General features: G+C 29.9%; 1 protein-coding gene across 1 annotated transcript in view; it reads left to right on the forward strand.

Annotated features, from left to right (window-relative positions):
- Window positions 1-360: 360 nt before the first annotated feature.
- LOC143256641 (nuclear protein AMMECR1-like) overlaps window positions 361-22,382 on the forward strand; it is a 29,213-nt gene continuing 7,191 nt past the window's right edge. Inside the window, exons 1-4 of the mRNA XM_076514116.1 lie at window positions 361-838; window positions 13,435-13,545; window positions 14,960-15,074; window positions 21,759-21,849. Coding sequence (XP_076370231.1) covers window positions 615-838; window positions 13,435-13,545; window positions 14,960-15,074; window positions 21,759-21,849 — 541 coding nt within the window. The 5' untranslated portion in view covers window positions 361-614. The remainder of the gene's footprint in view (window positions 839-13,434; window positions 13,546-14,959; window positions 15,075-21,758; window positions 21,850-22,382) is intronic.

Below are 22,382 nucleotides of genomic sequence, written 5' to 3' on the forward strand. Positions count from 1 at the left end.
AAGAAAATATAAACTTAAGCAGAGAAAATATATCACAAAACATAAATGTTAAATAAATAATGTTACATCAATAGGGAAACAAAACTATGTAATATTGAACTAAAAGTAAGTATTCTTTAAAAATGTACTACTTTTATAACATAAGTAAAAAAAGTATGATGTAAATAAACATTTAAAATGTTTATTTAAAATGTTTATTTACATCATTTCCGAAATAAAGCAAATATTTATTTATTATGTAAGTAACACAGGTTTGAAATACCCTCCAAAATGATTATTATATTGACGCTTTTATGACGTCATTATATAAGACACATTCAAATGGCTGTGTAGTTCGTTTTTGTTTCTAATTTGGATTAAAATGCTATGTAATAACGAATTGTGTAATAACTAATTACATTGATAATTTTTTTATTAATGAAAACATGTCAAAATTTAGGTAGAAAAATTGACTAATTTCAATCATGCAAGGAAGCGGATCTGAACTGGAATATCGGAGAAATGCTATAGGTAATGAATTGTCCTATACGTGATGTATTACATTAGTTGCGAGACAGAGGACGCTAAGCTATACCATTGAAGGCTAATGAGCAGAGGGAAGAGATAGGGTAGGAATGGCGGCTGGTTGCTGTGGGGCTAAGAAACAAAAGTTTAACCACCATCATACAGGTCCTTGTTGCAATGGAAACTTTTTTCACCCAAACCCGTATCAACCATCTCTCTATCGAAATGGAATGGTTATTTGTATGGAAATGTGCTTTTTCTGTTTCGATGTTTTGTATTGTCACTTGAACCAATTTGAGACACCTAAAACTCCTAATTTCCCCAACGACAGCTAGTAAGTTCTTTATCTTTTAAATTTACCTGTTGTATTTAGATAGATGTTATAGTATTAATTCATCAAAAATTCTTATATATTTATTAAGAATTACATGTTTGTGAGATAGTCTTGAACTGTTGAAGTGACGAAAGCCATCACAATTACTCGTACAGCTGATTTTACCAAACAAAGACATAGCCATCTTGTTATAATCTCGCTAGCAGTCTGATGGCAAACAGCTGTTTTTTTCAACTTTTCTACGGTTTTCTTTTTTATATGGCCACAACAAAATTTTTGCTACGTAAAATAATCTTTTGTTTACAGAACTATACGATTAAATATTTCCTTTAAACTATTAATATTATTAAACTTGAAAAAACGTTTTTTGAATCAAAATAATTACTTCAGCATAAGTAATTAACTTCATAATCTTTAAAAGCACAGGAGCTCCACCCTTACAAATTCTGCATAATTTAAACGTTTAGAATGAAGAAAATTCTAACAGACAGACAATATTTTTTCACATGTTTATCAGTGTTGTGAGCTACAATGTGTATTAGACTAAACAGGCTAAATATAGTTTGTTATAGGTTGAAAAGGATACATTTAGTTTCCTTCAAATAATATATTCAGCATAAGTGGAATAATTTCTTTGTTCTTCAAAATGGTTATTGAAAGTTACACTATAGTGCCATATCAATTACAGTGCATTAGAAGTTGCATACTACTAATATCACATAAGTGTATTGCTGTTAGTATGTGTTTGCTGTTTAGCATAAACCTACTTAATGAAATATTTTCCCTGTGGCCACCAGAGGCATCAAAACTCGATTTTTAACATAATTAGCCCAGAGTTCTAGGTGTAGCTGTTAGTCATGAATTTTGTAAGGCATTTAAATTGATAATAAATTTAATACCAGAAATTTACCTTAGGTGATTAGAATTGAAGGTATAGGCTACAATTACAAAGATGAATCATAACTGAAGATTACAAATTTATCACTGAAAGAAATGTAATTAAAAAAGATGAAAGATATTTAATTATAGCTTAAATTATATAAATTAGTATAGTGTTAAAGAACCAAAACTAAATACAATATTCTAAATTTTAATAGTTTAAATGTAAAAAAAAAAAAATGTACAAATGATCTTTCAGTTATCTGACATTCATCCCTCACAAATAAATTGGTTAAATAAAGTTGTAAGTGTAGTTTCCAGAATAGATAAAAATATATTTTTGGTAACAACCTATTGTTGAAACTTTGCAGAATGGATGGCAACTGCTTGTTATGGAGATGCAAGTGTAGAGAAAGATGTTTCAAAAGTCTTCTGTCTTTTGTCTTCAAGTCAGAAGATGAAATGTGGAAGACTTTTGAAACATCGTGTTCTACACCCGCATCTCCATAGCAGGCAGTTGTCGTACATTATACAAAGTATTCATCATGAATACTTTGCCTAAACAGTCTATCAAATAACATAGTTATTTATAGTATATATTACTATTAAAATAATCTTCTATGGTTTTGAGTCTGATTTTGTTTGAAGCAATTTCTTCTTTTTGGCAAAAATATAAAGTAAATTTGCATTTTCAGTCTACCTTCATTATTTGAAAAAAGAACAACAAGAAATGGTTATTACTTCACATGATTTGCCCGTAAATATATTGCGACATTAGTGCCATGAAACACAATTCCATGCAAATGGCTGAATCTGATATTTGTGGTGACAGTATCTGTGCTTATGGTATATGAAATTTTGGCTTTATTGCAACAGTAAGTGCTTGTAATATTTTGGGCTTTTGATGTGAAAAGTCAGTTTATTTTAACTTTAAACTATAAGGTGTCAGTTTTTGGAAGGACTATTTAATAGCAATATTTTTCAGACTGTTACATGTGTATGAAACCAGTGGAGAGAATTAAAGTGAATGCATAAACCTTTTTGCATGTTTATTTGATACACAGTATGTTTTAACATTTGTTATCTCTTCTAGTGCCATGAGCACACATCTTCCCTGTAGAGCATTTTAGTGGGCACATTTTTTAGGGCATAATTTACACAAACATTTTAAGCTTAAGAAATGTGATTTTAATCACAATGACTTGAATTTTATAAAGAAAGATTATAACCTTTCAGACATCCTAGAGTTTTCTGTGCAAAGTTTTAGATAAGTAATGAAATATTAAATCACATTTGTTTGTTTTTTTTATTGTGTTTTGGAAATGATTGTAAAACTGGGAAAGTGTTTATCAGTAAATATGTCGGTGAAGGACAAATCTGTCACTTACAAACCATGTACAAATCAAATACTAACGACAGCCTTATTAAATTTCTTGTATGATTAGTGGTGAGGAATTATTTAAATCATGTTTCCGTTGATTAATTAAAGTTGAACACAGTGTTCATTATTAATAAAAATACAAAAAAAAGCATTTTATGTTGCAGTTAAATAAGAGTGGAATAACAGAGTTAATGCATTTATCTTGAGAGCCTGTTTTAGAAGAGAGAAACAGTATTTTCTCTTCAGTCTAAACAAGATGCTTCATGTCATTGAAGTGAAAAATAATTTAAACTTTTAGTTCTTCCATCCAGACAATTATGGTACTGAATGAATGATCATAAGAACTTAAAGATCTTTCTGATATTTGTTTTTTGTATATCAAAAGAAAAATTGAGGTGCCAAAGATATGCAGTTTCTAGTGAACTAATGAAATGCTGCAAGGATTATGAACTAAAAAATGGGAGATATTGAAGCATGGGATCTAAATAAGTAAGTTAACATTTTCTTTTGTGCAAATTAGTCCAGTGCTTTGAGCTAACTTTATATGACGGTTGTTATGATTTAGTCTGTTGTGAAATTGATGTTAAAAAAAAAAAGCTGGGTAGGTGGGCTAGGACAGCTTTCAAGAAGGATCACATGACCTCTTGACCATATATTATGTGTGGGATGAAATGGTCTTAATGTTGTGGCTAGATGTAAATCCTTTGTTTTTGTTTTTCTCCTTTTCACTTATGCATTCATAATTCTTTGTTCTCAGATAATGGTTAATAAGTATTACAACATAGATTATTTGTTGTAATAGTTTCCTTCAAATTTCATAATGAAATGCTCTAAATGTTTTTAGACTAAGTATAAATGCTAGACCTTTCATGTGTGATTCTGATTACTGTGTAAATTAATATATTTGGGCAGCAAACAAAATCTGTAGCTGTGTATATAAGGTACGAATGCTGCAAGACTCTGTACTGTGTATGTGTATCAATATGGTATAATAATGATCCGTTTCTTGTACATGTATCAGTATTTAGTATGCTACTGTAACTCTTGTCTTAGTACTATTGTTCCGTGATTTGAGAGCGTTTCCAAGTACTACATTTTTCCATGAGTGTATACATTTCACAAATGTTAGAGCTGTATGATTACTAAAGTTTGCTGATTGATTAATGGTATGGCTTGTTGATTAATTATGTTTGACTAATTGGTTAAACTGAAATATCTTGAAAAAATCAAAAATAATAATGAAACATCTTAATGTTAATAATTTCCCTGAGGTATTTGGAACAATTTCAAACACTAATTTTGTTCTTGATTACATTAATTTTCCATGACACTAATAATTTAAATGAAATCTTGAGTAATTTATTGTTTCATGTGACATAGATATCGAATTAATTGCTTAGCTTTGATGGGTGTTACACGATATTGGACATTTCCCTGCACCTGTACAAATGTTGTATGATACTGTACTTTTTCATGTGTATGTGTAAAAGGTGAGTGAATACTTGACTTTTTCATACATATGTTTGTGTATGATATTGTACTTCTCTCTGCATGTATGTGTGAGGGTTGTAGAATGGTGTCAGGTTTTTTTTTGTGAATGCTGTTTTACCTCTAAATTTCTTTGTGCACATGGGTAATACATTGTATTACTGCAGGTCCTTTTCCTGAATGTTTGAGAGGAGGAATACTGCATGTTTTCATTGTTGTTTCTGTATATCATTAATGTTTTAAAAAAGTTTTTCATCTTTACAAATATGTTGGAACACATTTTTACTTTGTATTTATGTGATTGAATAAACAATATATGATAGCAGTTTAGAAATTATGTGATTAAAAGGTCCAATATGTAATTAGCTTTAACTATTTATGCATAAACTATAATACATTTTTAGTCAATAAATGAAAATTATTCACCACAATAAGTAGCTTTCATCTGGTTAAAGTTTTAGTTACATGAATATACAATGAATATAGTCACTGATTCACATAAGAGGTATATATACTGATATGTAGGAATTACAACCAATGAGTAATTGAATAAATTTGTTTTCCTTAAAGCTTTTTATCTTTATGATGAGGTACATGGCTTTCTACAGTATATTCATTATATTAGAAAAAAAGTATAGTCTTTGTATACATTGTCCACCTAATTTAGTACTATTTCTTTTATATTATGATTATGTAATTATGATTTTCTTTTTTTCACAAGTTATTAAATTTCTAAATTTATCATTTCATCTTATCCCAAATTAATTATTTCATTTTTCACATTTCTTTACTCTCACATGCAACCAAGCTGTGGTTTTGAATGATCCATTAGGTTCTTTGCCATCAGATTATCATTCCACTATATTTTTTGTGCACTTGAGATCATTGTCTTGATGAAAAATGAAGTCCCTCCCGTTGTCATGTTCCTCAGAAAATGGTTTGATAGATCAGAATCTGCAGGTGCTTATAAACAATTAAGATGCCATCAGTTTTTTATATAATTCACTGTTAGCATGGTCTGAGATACATCTGAAATCCCTCATTTTGTTTTATTGCAAATGTTGTACAATGACTGTGATACTGTTCTTTCTGCTGTCAAACTAATAACTGTTGGTTGTTTCTGAACTATTTTAACTTGGATTCATCTGTGAAGACCATATACTTCTAGCTTTGCTCATAGGATTGATTACCAATAGGCATGAGGAATTTTCCTGATGCATATTTATATGTTCAAACATACTGTAACAACTTTTGAAGGTTCTTGGGTTCACTGATGATGATGATGTGTGTGTGTACATCATGCTCATCTTTCCTGTTCATAGTGTGTCCTTTTCTATGTTAATTTTCAGTCACCTCATACTTTTTTGGCTATTTGTCCATTTCAAAGTCTCTCTTGTTATGGCTGTGTGTAATATGGGCTTCTCCCAGTTTGAGTACTATATGGCATTACTTTCTAATCTATGCCCTTTATTCCCATCTCGAAGGAAAATGATTGATTTCAGATTTATTTTTGAATAGAATTTAAAGGTTACTTATTGTATTTGTCATTCTCACATTTCCTCATTGTTTACACTCTAAATGTTTGTTTTAAAAACAGTTTTCCTTAATAAGAATGTCGTGTATTACAAAGAGTTAAAAGGAATTAGTGTTTTGGATGTGTTCTAATTTGTAGAAGCTTCCTTTTGGTGGAAAGAAACTTGTAAATCTCACCAAAGGTAAAACAAGAGTTCACAAAAAAAGTCATAATTGGACAAATGAAGTATGGGAGAGGGACATTGATGGTACAGGAAGATAATAGCTACCTGTCCCTCCAAGGATATGTAGTAAGTTACAGTTAATCTTCAGTTCAGTCTCTTTTTTTCTTAATGATAAAAAATGTTGCATTTTCAAAATACCATAACAATATGGAAAGGTTTGGAAAGTCACACTGATGAACACAAAAATAATGTTAGTTTTGGGTTACCTTTTTACCTTTTCAGTTTTGCATAAGCCCATACAACTTCAAAAACTTTTCATACTGAGACTTGTGTAGCCCTAGTTATGGGTTTGAATGGTCCATCTACTTCTTTCCATCATAATGTTATTTCACTGTGCTTATTTTATGCTGGATATAATTGTTTTACTGAAAAATGAAGCCCCTCCCAATAAGTTATGTTCCTTAGGAAATGACACGATGAATCAGAATCTGCCTGTACTTGTTAGTAGTCAGAGTACCATCAGTTTTTTTTAGTTACCATTGACTAAGATACATCCTAAGTCCTGCTAAAATATATTTTTAACAGAAAAGCAATTACTAACATGGGAAAACATGAGGTAGTGTGTGGGTGGAATAAATATATATACATCTTTTTGCATTTATTTTTACACCTGTGCCAAGTGATGGCTATCTAAAGATCTTGAATATATTTGATGAGGAAATCTAAGTATTTCTTTAAACTTATGAAAAAGTTTTAAATAGATTTCTAGAAAAAATGTAATTGATAAATAACTAAAATTTGCTAGAAGCAAGACAGAAAATAACATTCACGAAAAATATACACAAGAAGTGGAGGAGAACAGTGTATAAAAGTATGGAACAACTTGGATAATGAAAGAAAATTTATACAAAAGATATGGGCAAAAATGAAGGATTTTTCTAACCAAACTATACAATAATGAAAACTACATAAATTGATCTGTGCATCAAATTTGGGAAAATTGTAAATCTTTTCAGTATATATTAATGAAACTATTAGAAATTTAAATCATTTAATAAACTCATAAAAGGATCACAACGTGATAACATGGTACAAAACAAACCCACGATGAGAACATAAAGTTACTAGGTAAAGAACTAGAAATACACAAAATGAAAATTAGGGAAGCATTATTAATAAAAAAAAAAGAAAAAAGAAGAGGAAAACCTGATATAAGTATTTGTAAAGGATTTCCTTTTAATTTTTCTTGAATTTTTTCTATCACATGCGACTTCTGTTTAAGTTTTAAAAACCAACATTTATTCACTATTGCTAATAGATGATGTTTTTCTAAAAAAAGTCAAACATCTTGGCATATAATTTTTGTTTTTTCAGTTGTATAAGAGAAGCTTAAGTTTGATTTAAGCATCTGTCTTAAAATCATTGTGCCACAAAAAAACTAATAAATAATCACTGATTTAGTTGATCTGTTTTTTTCCCTAAATTTTGTTTTGGGTTTAGGTTATTGTTTATTTGTAGCTGTCTTTTTAAACTGGCCATATCTTCTCATCTTTCAGAAATTGTATACTGAATGCCTTATTGTCGTTACCTAAACATAAAATGCTACTTTTCACGAACTTTATATGTTGTATTTTACAATATAATGGAGAGTGAAGTAAATAGGTAGTTAAGGTAGAAATTTGTATTGGTTTATTTCAGGTATATAAACCTGTATTATTAATATTATGAACTAAAGACTGTATTCTTAACCTCAGTTTGGAATACTTGCTATTATAAGCCAGTTAAGTAATGTATTTGGCAAACTAAACCAAATGTGTAGCATGCAGACTTTTTGGTTTTTATTTCTCTTATCAGTTCAGTTTAAATAAGAAATGTTCATTATGTCACACACAAAAATAAAGCTCCTACAATAATGAGCTGCAGTCAGAAGTTTTATCAGTAGTAATTTTATGGATACCCTCATCCCCAGGGGTGGATTAAAGATCAAACAAACCTTGGATTAGATTTTCTTTTACCAGTTTTATCATGCTGACAGCTATAGATCAAGTTAACAAAGTATGTAACAGTCCTTTTTTTTTTTTTTTATATATAGCCTGAGCATGCTGCTTCAATATTCTCTGTTAATCCACCCCTGACTCCACCTCAGGGAAAATCACAAGTTTAGGTTTTTTGGTCTTGATACAGCTTGGCAAAATTCACTCTCACTTTAGAGGTACTTGAAAACCGTTACCAACTAAATGAGTATGTGTAGAATCAATATGTGGCTGTCAGTTACCTCATCCCCTTGTTGCTGTATAAAATCAGTTCTTCTATTCTGAAGTTGTTTTATTAGGTGTGTCTAACGACAAAATTTGTATAGGTAGTAATAATGTCTGGTTTTGTCAGTTACTTGAATTTCTACATGTACCTCAAGAGGTTTGTTTTGATAAACTTGAAATAGTAATATATAGGGCTAAATCAGGCTGATTTTGAACCCATTGTTCTCTTTACATGAATAAAAACAAAACAACTTTCAACAATTTTCACAAATATGTTATTTATGACAGTTTGTGTTTATTAATTAAATTGAAGTGTGCATGTTCAAAAATAACAAATTTTCACATTTTTAGTGTTTTTCTTCACAGAATAACATTGCAAGTGCTTGTGAAAACTTGGATTTTTGCTTTGATTTATCTCTATGGTTTTGTTAACTAAAATATTTTTATTGGCATGATTCATTTACATTCTCTCTACATTAGTACTTTGTTTTTATCTGTTTCTCTCTGAAGCATAGTTGACCAAAAACACCATTTCTTACATGATGTATATTAAGGAGTAGATTAGGTATAATTCTGTATCCCTGCTGACCGATACACTGTGTAGGTTGAAAAATGTTTACTTTTTAACATTTTTGTTCATTTATCTTTATTTTCCTCCTTTCTTCAGAAATAAATGTTTCTAAACTTTTTCAAATCTGCCCTGGTTTCATTTTTGCTTTGTTTTGAAATGCTACTTTAAAATCACAAACTAAGTTTATCTGTTAGAAAGATTACCACTGCATTTTTATACAAGTGGCTTAAGCAACTATGGTGACCTAGTTTGTATGTGGCACTAAAGAAAATGTGGCACTGAAAGTTTGCTGTGTATTTTTTAGACAGCTGGTAACTCTCTTCACTTCACTTTATTTGAATATGTCATTCACACTAAGTAAATGTAAGGCTATTTGCTCTATTTGTTACTTGATGCATAACATTACAAATGGAGAAACTAATGTTTGGTCTAATAGACACATGATTGTTTTGCATGTAGAGGTATGTGTAATACAGGCAATGGGTTACATTTTTCATACTAATATTGTTCTGTGTTTGACCCAGAAAAGCACAATGGAAAGATAAAATTCATATTTCTAGTGTGTGTGTGTGTATCTCATAACAGTGGTTTCATTTCATTCATCATTTTGCTGTTGGACAAATAAAGTGTTGGTTTTATGGACTCTCAATCTATTTAACCAATTGTAATAAAATTGATTGTTCATAGCTGTAGGTTTGTTGTTAATCTTACCAAATATATAAATGCAATGTAAAACCAGTTCTTTTGTTGACCTTAGACCTAAGAAACCAAAACTGCCATAGACACAAAATATTCCATTCATAAAGTTTTTATTGAATCTGTGTCTACTTCTCATTTATCTAAAGACAAACAATGGATATAAGTACAATGAAATCATGTGTGGAAAGTGCATAAAACAAAAAAAATTAAAGGTTATTTGTACAGGGTGGCCTGTAAGTCCTTATCCATCCATATATCTTATGTATCCAGTGTATCTGTGTGCTGTCCCTCATTTTCGCTGCATAATATTATGCGGCCATGTTCTCTTGAGACATTTTCAAGTGTAAATGGGCTTATATCAGCCATATTTCTCAGATAAAAAAGAAACAACTTTATAATACATGCATAATTGAATATAACATAATAACATATGGATGGGTAGGGACTTACGGGCCACCCTGTAGGTTTCTCATTCATTCTGTCTGTTGGTGAGTGAAATGAGATATTTATTTACAAAACTATATTTTGTGATCCTCTGGCACAAGTAAACATGCTGACATGGAAAGTTTCTTATTTCAAATATACCTGCTAATGGTATTTTATTTATGAGAACACCATTAAAATTATATAAACATCAAGCAGCTGCTATATGTAAGCAAAATCCAGTTCCTATAAGTGATGGTACCCATACTTGTCTAGCCATTATGTTTTTTACTTGTTTAGGACATTGACACTTCTGGAACTTTATTATATAACACGTTTTCAAACTGTGCACTTGTTGTTTGCAAGTTGTTTTAACTGGTATAGGAATCTGGAATGGTTTGTAATGGCATTGATTAAACTCTTTTGTTTTATACAGATGACTGAATAGTGTTTTGTATTTATTATAATTGGTACACCTAGCTTAATTAACTTTTTTTTAAGTGAAAGAAAAAAATTGAGCATTTGAGCTTGGATAGCTCATGATAATGTAACACACACACACACACCTTTTTTCTTTTTTTTTTCAAAAACCTGTTTTGTTTATTGGATCTTTTTATTGGCCATGGAAATAGTCTGTGGTATCTATTTAATCACTGAAAGGTCTGAATTGGAACTGGTACGAAATCATTGTCATGAAATTAATTTTAACTGCTTTTTTTTCTTGTATGGTGTATGGTTTCTTAAATAAAGTTGATTTGAAGTTTTTATATGTTTGTATCACGAATTAAACTAGTAAACTGTGATTTTTTAATTTGTTTTATTAAATAAATTGTAAGTAAGTCAAACATATAGGGTGTATAGTCATTGTTTCTTTTAGCATTTTAATTATGTTTTTGTTTTTTGATGGGGTGAGAATGGAGTATATAATAAGTAGACCTCTGACAAATATAAAATTTGTACAATTCTTTGTTGAGATAGAACTTCAAAGTTTGGTTTTTTTTCATTGAAGTTTGCAAAATGTTAGCAACTCCAATAACAATAACACTTTATTTCCTTCTCTAAACCCAGCATTATTAACAAATATTACTTAAATTTAATTGTATTCTATAAATCCTCAAGTTACTTTCATATGAAGTTTCCTGTTATTTATTTTTCTTGTTTTAGTAACTCGTCACTGAGCGTGTAAACCACGTATTTCTAAATTAAATTATATAATACTTTTCATATGATAGCTTGCACAAACCTTGGAAATACAACAGTTATTTAGGTCACTTTACAAGCATTGTTGTATCATAGACACAGATTTAAGCTTTCCATTTGTGCATTAATTGTATGTTTATAGCAGTGTATCAAGTACTTCTTATGCATATATCTTTGAACACATTCTAAACAACCCATATCTTCTAATATGAAATGCTTACTACATGAGTTATCATTTATTTTTTGTTTTTTATCTGATGAATGATGTACAAAATTCAGAATATTAATTTTTCTCAGAGGAGTAATGCTTATGGAAAAAATGACTTTTTCAATGAAAGATAGTATGTTGATTGTTATTAAATATTCAGCTTTTGGTTTTATTTAAAGCAGTGTTTACTAAATACAGAAAAAATATTTAGTTGTTGAAAATAAAATGTATCTTTCTGCAAAATTGGAGCTCAGATCTGAAGAAGGTATAACATTTTTTATAAAGTAAATGTCTAGCCTTAGGAGCATACGTAAGACTTCATGGTTGACATACAACAAGATATTAACTGATAATGTGTTCTAAAGATGGCTGGTGTGGATATTACATCTTTAATTAGAATAAAGCACAGAACAACATTTTGACCTTCTTAGGCCATCTTCAGATTAATAAAGAGGTTGAAATATTGTTCTGCTCTTTATTTTAATTAAAGTTTTAATACCAACACCAGCTGTCTTAAGAATACATTTTTAATTCAAGTGAGTTTCTCATCATCAGGATATTAGCTGACAGTTAAATGTACACATAATAAAGAAATGTTTAGCTGTAGTTTGAAACATTGAGTTGAATCTTCTGAAATGGTTATCTCAGGCAAAATACAGTTGCTAATTGATAGGAAGAATTTTAACATTACAGTATTATTGTATTCCTTATTTCATCCTGTAGAATAGCTTGTTTATATACCATTGCTTGCAAATTAAAAAATTTTCTTTACTCATTCATTAATTAGCTAGGCTGCTTATTTTGTTTTACCCACCATCGTGTTTAAAGTTAAACACATGTGACCTGACTCGCATATGATTGAATACATGGTATAAAATTCGTATCATTGGTATAAATGTCTCTACCAGCATGATTATTAATTTGTATTTCATTCCTTTTAATTCATGTTGAACTTTTCTTTCTTTTTTTTTGCCACACCTTTTATTTCATGCCTAAGGTGTTGCTGATTAGATTTGTTTTGTAACAATACACAACAGACTGAATAATTCATCCATAACAGAGTTAATTGATTACATGATATGATTGTAAATATGTACTATAGTGGTCTCTTATTGAACCAAAGAAATCACTGTTTAATGATACATTAATAAAAAAAAACAAACATTTGTGTAAAGCTGATTTCTAATAAGGATTTAATACATTTCAATAGACTTAAATATTTTCATTAACAATACTTTCTACTTTTGAGAAAAAACATTTATTAAAGTAACTTCTTGTGTAATTTTTATAGCCTTTTATTTGAAACAGAAAACATTTTTTTTCTTCATGTGATTTTTAATATTGTTTTATTATTGTATCAGTTTGGTATAGTTTTAATTTTTGTGGATTCAGTGTGTTATAAATTAATCTTTTCATGTGTTTGATATAAGGTTATTATTATAGAGACCTGAGCTAAAACTATGATAACTGAATTTAATTCTTACTGTATTTTTAAATTAGTTACAATAATACAAATCTTAGCATTATAGTTAGTGTTTAGAACATCTAATTCAATAAAAACAATTTTTTAAATTAGTTTGAAAATTACCATAGCTTATATGAATACTGCAGCACTTCCATTTCAATCATCTAATTATCATTACTTACTTAAGAGTATGAACAGTTTAACAGAGGGATCATATAAAAATTTTAATGTTGTTTTTTAATTTTTTATAATCCTTGTGAAGTTGAGTACATTATTGATATTTTTGTTTGAATTAAGTCAGTTATGTAAATTGTGGTTTATTTTTAGCCCTCTTTTTGTTACCTGGAAGATAGGAAAAGATAGAAGATTGAGGGGTTGTATTGGGACCTTCAACTCCATGAACCTACACTCTGGACTCAGGGAATATGCAGTGACAAGGTAAGTGCAGTTGGAAATAGATACAAGATATGTTGACATTTTATGATTCATTTGACTAGTAGAAATGGCCACTATATGGGTGGCTGTTTGTTTTAGTAATTACTAATCATAGTATTCATACCTCATTGAAAAAAAAAATTGAGAAAAGGTGAACATTTCTTAAAATAGGATTTTTTGCTGGACAGTGCTGCATGAGAAAAGTGTTTAGATTGTACTGTTTAGTTATATGCAACTCATTACATTAAAATTATTTAATGTACATAGCTCAATTTTCATAAATTTTACTAATATAAACTGTATTTTTTATGTTAAAAGTGGTAATGTTTATTGAAAATATTTTTATTAATTTCAGTATATTTAAAAATTACTTTAATGAGGATATAATCAAACACATGCAGTCTTAATTGAAATTATGTGTTTGTTGAGAGGAGAGTAATTTTATAATATTGTGTTCTATTGTGAAAAATGGTTGTTTCATCTATTACAGTCATTTTTCTAATTGTCTAAATCTTAAGTACCCAAAGTGTTAAATTTTTATGGATTGTTTTTTTAATGGTGCTATTCAATAGATGGCACAGGAATTTTGGCTACTTACATAGGAACTAACATATGGGTTATGTACATTGTAGTAAGTAGATTAGTTTCAGATATGCCAGCTGATTTTTTTTTATCTTATTACACACAGAATAGAAACATGTTGAGTTTGCAAGTTAATGAATTGGTCCTTGTGCTTGAAAGGTATTTTCTTACATCTACTTTTAGTGATGATAATATTAAAGTAAATAATGGCCAGTGCATAACTAAGAGTTAGGTTTCATGACAAATGTTTATGCTATATGAATGACCTGCAATAATGCATTACTGTCTTGTAAGAGCTTGGTAAGTGGTTGCTTAGTTATTGGTAATAAAAAAAAAATCATTGGTCACATTTTGTTTGAGTTTTAAAATATTTTGATCTGACTACCATTTGTTTTTATCTTTACCTTCCTTTCACATTTAGTCAGAGAGAACGTTTCATTATGCTTTCTGTTTCATTTTAGTTTTAGATAACTTAAACATTTTACTGGAACTATTTTTGCTAAGAGTATCAGTATAATTTATTAACTGATGTATTATGTTGTTAACCACTTGTTTTGATTGTTTTTGGCTTATTGCCAGACTGAGTGGGAAGAATGAATATGTAGTTGATTTGAATGGACTGGATAGATGGAAATGTTTTTTTGTTGTTTTTTCTCAATTTTTAAAAAGGTATATATATGTATATACAATCTTTTATTATTGCAACTTAGCACCTGTGTCTGAAACAGTTTTACATTAATTGAAAGGTTACAAAATATTTAAGATCTTCTGGAAGGTTACCAGTCCAAGTAGTTCACATAATACATCTTCGTTTTGTTTATTTGTCTGTTAATAGTGCTTTAAAGGACAGTCGTTTCAGCCCCATCAGTCGGGATGAGTTTAATAAGCTTCATGTCTCTGTCTCAATTCTCCGACACTTTGAAGATGGACAGGATTACTTAGACTGGGAGGTCAGTTAAGAGTAATAAGTGTAAAGAACCTCATTATTTCTTATGTCTCATGTATGTATGTGTATATGTTTACATTTTGGCCCATATTACATCTAATCAGGAAAGATTAAAGATTAGCCTGTGTAAAATGTGTTAACATTTAGTAGGGTAATTCACATGCTAAATAACACAAAAATCATGTGATCATTGATTGATATTTTGGAGTAATGTAGTCATTAGAGAATGATTGTTTTCTAACCATTTCCCTCTTTGCTATAAGGTATTAATAAAATTCTATTAAAAATGTCTTATTCTCTAGCAACATGACAAACTTTATATCAGCTGCATGTATTGTAAGGAATTTTCATGTGTAAGAGTTGCTAATGAAGTCACGAGTTAACAATGGATTTTTAAAGTTCTAAAGATCCAGTATTATAAGAAGTGGGACTTGAACAGTAGAGACCTACTACACAATATGCCTAATATTGCAAACAGATAATAATTGCAATTTGCACACTTATTCCAGGTCACATCACAACATTCACTGTTCATGACAATTAAGAGAAATAGCTCCTAGATCACTACTGTCTTTCATATCTCATCTGTTGTAATGAGCCCTGATATTAGGAGGAAGACCTTGTTTATATTGGATGTTGCAGATGTACTGCAGTTGGCACACTATAACATTCTTTTTTATTTTCATTCATATCTTTTTAGAAGTGTGTGCTATAATAGAATAACATATACATTGGATTCATTAAACAATATGAAATAGATAGTGCCTTTACTACAGCTTCACAAATGATATATTTATATTGCATGCAGAAAATAACCAAATTCTTTTGATACTGGAATTATGCATGTTATTTTAATTATATGTTAACAGTGGCTAAACATCTGGAAAACTAAGAAAAACTGCAGAAAATCATTAACCCCTAGAAACATGGGTAGGTCAAAGTGTGCATGTCAAAGCCTTTTTGGCAAGGTCATATTCAGAATTTAGTTAAAAACTATTATCATTGTATTTCAACTAACTGGGCATCAGGATATAGTTTATAATTTATATTTTAATATCATACAAGTTCTTGATTTCAAAAATAAATATTTAATAAATTCTCAACCTACACTTCTTTGCTCCAAATTGTCCATTTCAGATTTTACTTCTACATCTACGTGAGTTGAGAGCACCACCAGTTGCATATTTATGCTAAACCATAAATGTAAATTTAACACCTCTAATTTTCTTGTTTCACTGATATATAAACAAGAAAATTAGAGGTTACACTGAGATATAAACAAGAAAGTCAAACCTATATATAATGATGGCCCCATCTTATCTCATCCTGCCTTTCAAAAAATGTAAAAAATTCTCTGACATTTGCTATTGGATAATTTATAACCAATAGCTGGGCCAGGTTGTTCTTTATAAGATACATTAGGATGCTAGGTTTTTTATGTACCAGATTAGGAAATATTTAGCCTGAGTTTCATTGTTTGCCTTTGGAGTATTCAAATATGCTGATAGAATTTTAACTTATTTATAACTTGGATAGAAAACCAGTTAAATTGTAGTTGTTCCTGACATTATATTTTGATCTGTATGATAATGTTTAGTTTTCAAATTGCATATTTAAAATCAATTATTTAGACCATCAACACTGACAACAACAAAAATTCCAAGTCTGTGTATAAGTATTGAATTTCATTTTCTTTTACATATTTTATATTTATTGTTGTAAAAGTAACTGAAATATAAAAACTAGGATTAACGTTATTATGCTAGTTGAGAAAACTTAAATGAAAAAAAAAAAAAGCTCAGTATCCTAGTATGCACTCCACGTGAGGCAAGACACAGTTGTAACTCAGTTGTTTGTTTATACAAAGCTGCCTAGCAGTGAAAAATTCCATTTTCCATACTGTCATGAAAGTTACTTTTTTTTTTTTACAATGTATAGTGAATTAAAATATATTTATGGATGTGTCAGGCTAAGGATACTTCTACAGTAGTGTTTGTAACTTGTTGGTGATAAACTTGATAAATGAACAGCATGCACTTTGCTTATTTTAAAATAATATTTTCAAAACAAGTTAATTGTATGTACAAAGATTCTTTATGCTATATACATATATGTGTATTTTAAATACTGTACAGTTCTCTTCTTTCTTGTCAAACGTCCACTTAGGCCAGTTCAGTTGCTTCAGAATTCAGTTGACAAACCAAACTTTTTTTTTTCTGTTTCTCTTGCTAGACTATCCATATATAGTTTTCTGTTGCTAGACTATCCGTATGTAGTTTTCTGTTGCTAGACTATCCGTATGTAGTTTTCTGTTGCTAGACTATTCGTATGTAGTTTTCTGTTGCTAGACTATCCGTATGTAGTTTTCTGTTGCTAGACTATCCGTATATAGTTTTCTGTTGCTAGACTATCCGTATATAGTTTTCTGTTGCTGGACTATCTGTATATAGTTTTCTGTTGCTAGACTATCCGTATATAGTTTTCTGTTGCTAGACTATCCGTATATAGTTTTCTGTTGCTGGACTATCCGTATATAGTTTTCTGTTGCTGGACTATCCGTATATAGTTTTCTGTTGCTGGACTATCTGTATATAGTTCACTTATTATCATTGAGTTACAGAGTTGTATCCTGAACTTCCGATACTTGTCTGCTTTTTCATATTTTGGCTCATTTCCAAATCATCTGCTTTTTATCAAAGTCCACATGCACAGGTTCAATGTTTTAGAACACCCTTTGATGGAATGTATTGTTCTCCTAAAATGTCAGAAAACTATCAATCTTAGTTTAACGTATGAGCTATTTGACCCTTTTTTTTGTTTGTATGCAGCTTTTTATACATCTATTGCTTAGGCCTTCTAGAAATTTCTATATTCTCAACACCAATATATTGCACATAACATTTGGTAGCTTTGGCATCAGTGACTTAAAAACACAACTACTACTAATTATCTACTTTGAACCTTCTTATTATAAAAAAAAATCCTAAATAATCATGGAAAAAAATTCTAATTAAACTGATGACAAGTTAGATCTGACCCTCCTATGTCTTCATCTTCCCTGGTGGTCTTTGTCTTCCCTATATGTTGAACAGGAATGTCAGCAAGCATCACTTAAAGCTGCTTTCAGTATTTGAGTTTCAGCTCATTGCTGATAAATGACAAACCTTTAGCTTGTAACTCTATCTTGACTAACTTCGGATCTTATTACAGTTTTGGACTTTCAGCTGATGTATTTGACCATGCCAAAAGAGTCACAGATTAATTTATTTTAATCCTCCCTAAAATAATTTTAATTTGAGGATAGACTGGTAGAGTTTCTGATAAGTAATAAAATCTAAACAGATATATGTGTGCCCAACAGTTGATATTGCTGGCATACAAAAATATGGCTAATGAAAAAGGGGGAAAAAATTGGTCTCATTACATTAATTTACTGTAATCCTAATCTGTGATGATGAGAAAACCCACTTGCAGAGAAAAATATATATGTAAAAATGGCTAGTATTGGTTAAAAAAATTTTTATGTAGAGGAGTGAAAAACATTTTGATCTTCTTCTGTCATCGTCAGGTTCACAAAGAAAGAGGTAACTGACCGATAGCTGACCACATATTTGAAGGGGGTTGTGTAATTGAGTGTAGGAATGTAGAAGGCATGCTTAGATGTTTGATTATATTTATTAATATAGGTATAAAGGTGCTCCTTTGTATTGGTTTATTTTAGGCTTGAGTTGTTGTATAAGTAAGGCTTCTTTATTTAGTATTTGGGTGTTTTATATGGTTATGTTGTGTTTATTTGATTTGCAATGTTTGGAAACGTGTGAAAGTAATTTTATGTTCTTTGAATCTGGTTTCCATTTTTCTACTTGTTTCTCCAATATAGAAGTCGTGGCAGTTATCACATTGTATTTTATAAATAATGTTGGTGTGGTGTTTGTCAGTGTATTTTTTACACAGTATAGTCTTTAGTTTTGTGCCTAGTTTTTGAATAAATTTGGTATTAACTGGAATGTGATACTTTGTTACTAGTTTTTGCCAAATGTTGGTTATTTTTCTGCTGATGTCAGGAATATATTGTATGCAGCAGTATATGGTTTCTCAATGATTTTTTAATTCATGGGATATATTTAATTTTGCTAGTTAATTTTGCTTTTTTATCTGGGTGTGTGTATAATGTTTTCTCACGGTTTGCAGGCTTCAGCAAGATAGCTTTAGAATTCTATATTCGAGACCCTAACCCATCAATAGACATTTCCAACAACCAGTTAGCAACCATCATAGAATTCACCACAATGAAGATAAACTTCATGTTCAACAACTACAACAATATACAAACAAATGGCTAAGCATGGGCAACCCAGTATCACCAGTTTTAGCCAATATTTTTATGACACAAGTTGAAACACAAGCAATTAACACAACATTACATCTACCACTACACTGGTACGGATAAGTAAACAACACAATTATGGTATTCACATTTACAGAACACACACTTAATTTTTTCAATCACATTAACGCTATACATCCCAACATTAACGTCACATGTGAACAGGAAGAAAGCAATCAAATATCATTTCTTAACCTCAAAATTACAAGAACCGATATGTAATTTAAAACAGAAATCCATCAAAAAATCACCCATACTGGACTATACATTCCTTGGGGTCAGCAGATGAAACAAAACATACTAAGAAACCAAATAAACACAGCCATAAAACTATGCTCACCAGGTAAAATTAACAACAAATTAGACAATACAAAACAATACTTCATTAACATCAATAAGTTTCCTCCACAAACTGTAGAAAACATTATACGTACACACCTAGACAAAAGTAAAATCAACTGACAAAGTAAGCGTCCCACAATTAAAAAAATCGTGAAACCATATACTGCTGCATACCATATATTCCCGACATCAGTAGAAAAATAACCAACATTTGGCAAAAACTAGTGACAAAATATGATATTCCAGTTAATACCAAATTTATTCAAAAACCAGGCACAAAACTAAGGTCTATACTATGTAAAAACTACACTGACAAACACCACACCAACATTATTTATAAAATACAATGTGGTAACTATCATGACTTCTATATTGGAGAAACAAGTAGAAAAATGGAAACCAGATATAAAGAACATAAAAAGTCACCTTCACATGTTTTCGAACACTGCGAGTCAAATAAGCACAACATAACCATAGAAAACACTCAAATACTAAATAAAGAAACAAACATAAACAAATGCAAAATTAAAGAAGCCTTACTTGTACAACTACTCAAGCCTAAATTAAACCGAGCACCTTTATACCTATATTAATAAATATAATCAAACATCTAAGCATGCCTTCTACATTCCTACACTCAATTACACAACCCCCTTCAAACATGTGGTCAGCTTCCGGTTAGTTACCTGTTTCTTTCTTTGTGAACCTGACGATGATGGAAGAAGGTCGAAACGTTGTTCGCTCCTCTACATAAAACATTTTCTCAACCCATACCAGCTGTTTTTACATGTATATTTTACTGTAATCCTGAGTAAAAGAATTTCAAGTACTATGGCTGTTGAGGATTCTTTCTTGTTTTGTTCATGTTTTACTTGTATGAGCACAAACAAAACAGAGTCATTCTTACCCTCAGTTTTCTTCCTTTCTATTAACAGTGACCTTGTGAATATAAGAGTATGTGCTTTCTTCTTTCTTTGGTTTTATAGTTTTCTGACATTTTCTTTGGTTCTTGAGGTTTCAGAAATGTGGTAGTGCTTTTCATGACTGTTTTTAGCTTTCCTTGTTCTCTTTTCAGGCTTTCAAGTCTTGAAGTTTTTATGGATATGATTCTATTTTTGGTTGTTTTGTTCATCCTGAAGTTTTTTTTTTTTTTTTTATGGGGGTCATATTTTGTAACTATCCTTCTCAGTAGCAAATAAAATGAGTTTATTATTTCTCTTGAAGTATTTGACTTTCCATTGGGTTCTTTGGCTAAGGATGATATAAACCTCCAGTAACTTCATATGTCCCCTTCCCCAAGATTATGATTATTTTTAAAACTTCTCTAATTTGTGATAACTAAAAACCAACTTGAAGAAACATGTATTGTAAAGATGGTTGGTATGGGTATTAGAAACCTTAATTAAAATACAGAACAATGTTTCAACCTTCTTAGGTCATCTTCAGGTTGACTGAAGACAGATTCATTGCTTGTGTCTCTCATTTTAGTTACAGACTTGAAGGTGGAGGCTTCAGACATTCACATTTGTGGATTTTCATGATAATGTATGTTTTTTTTTTTCTTTTCTTGACTTGGTTATCATGAATGTTTCTCAATTTTTCTTACATGAAAACACTTGTATGATAGAGTAAGTGATAACTTGAGTTGTTTGGTCTGTAAGTGTGCATAGAAGAACTGGTGATTTAATAGCTTAGCTGCTAAACCTTTATATGTTGAAAAGTTAATGTGCTGGTGATAGTTAATAGAATCTTGCATTCTTGTATCTAATGAAACTTTATTTTATGTTATTGCCAAGTTAACTATAAAATAATGAATAAACTTCTTTGTTAAGCTTTGAGTGTTCAAAACCAATTACCTATCGGCAATAAATCACTTATAAACTTTCTTTATACTTTTATAACAACTTAAGATCATTAATCTGAATGTTTATTTTTAATTTGTAATCTAATACATTATAGATTGGAATTCATGGTATTCGTATTGAGTTTACTTCAGACAAAGGCTCCAAACGAACAGCCACATATCTTCCTGAGGTTGCTCCTGAACAAGGTACTTATCTGTAAAAGGTTCTCAGTACTTTTGGCCATGATTACCTTAACTGTATGTTCTTGAAAGGTTTTTTATTATGTATCTACTTTGAACACTAGCTTTCTCATTTGGAAGACATCTATTTGCAGAACTTTTGTGATTTTGATATTACTAGTGGTTTTTGGCATATTGTTTCTTTGTAATTTTATTATGTAATACATTTTTTTTCTGATTTTTGATGCCATGTTTTAATATCTTGTTAACTTGTATAATTTTTGTTAACTTTCAAGAAGTCTTTATGTAATTTTTAGTTGATTTGTATAGTGTTCTTGATTAAGATGGTGTATTAATAACATAAACATTTATTAATTTTAGCTTTATGGAATATTCAAAATGAGAATGTATCTCAACTTTTAGACTAGAAACTGCTTGAAAAGGAAAATATTAATTGTAATGAAAACATTTTGGGTTATTAGTGAGATTAGAGACCATGTTGAACTGATAGTTCGAAGTTGTTCATAAATATTGTTCACTACATAAATTTGCAAATTCAT

The sequence above is a fragment of the Tachypleus tridentatus genome, chromosome 7, assembly GCF_004210375.1.
Source record: "Tachypleus tridentatus isolate NWPU-2018 chromosome 7, ASM421037v1, whole genome shotgun sequence".
NCBI classification, from domain to species: Eukaryota; Metazoa; Arthropoda; class Merostomata; order Xiphosura; family Limulidae; genus Tachypleus; species Tachypleus tridentatus.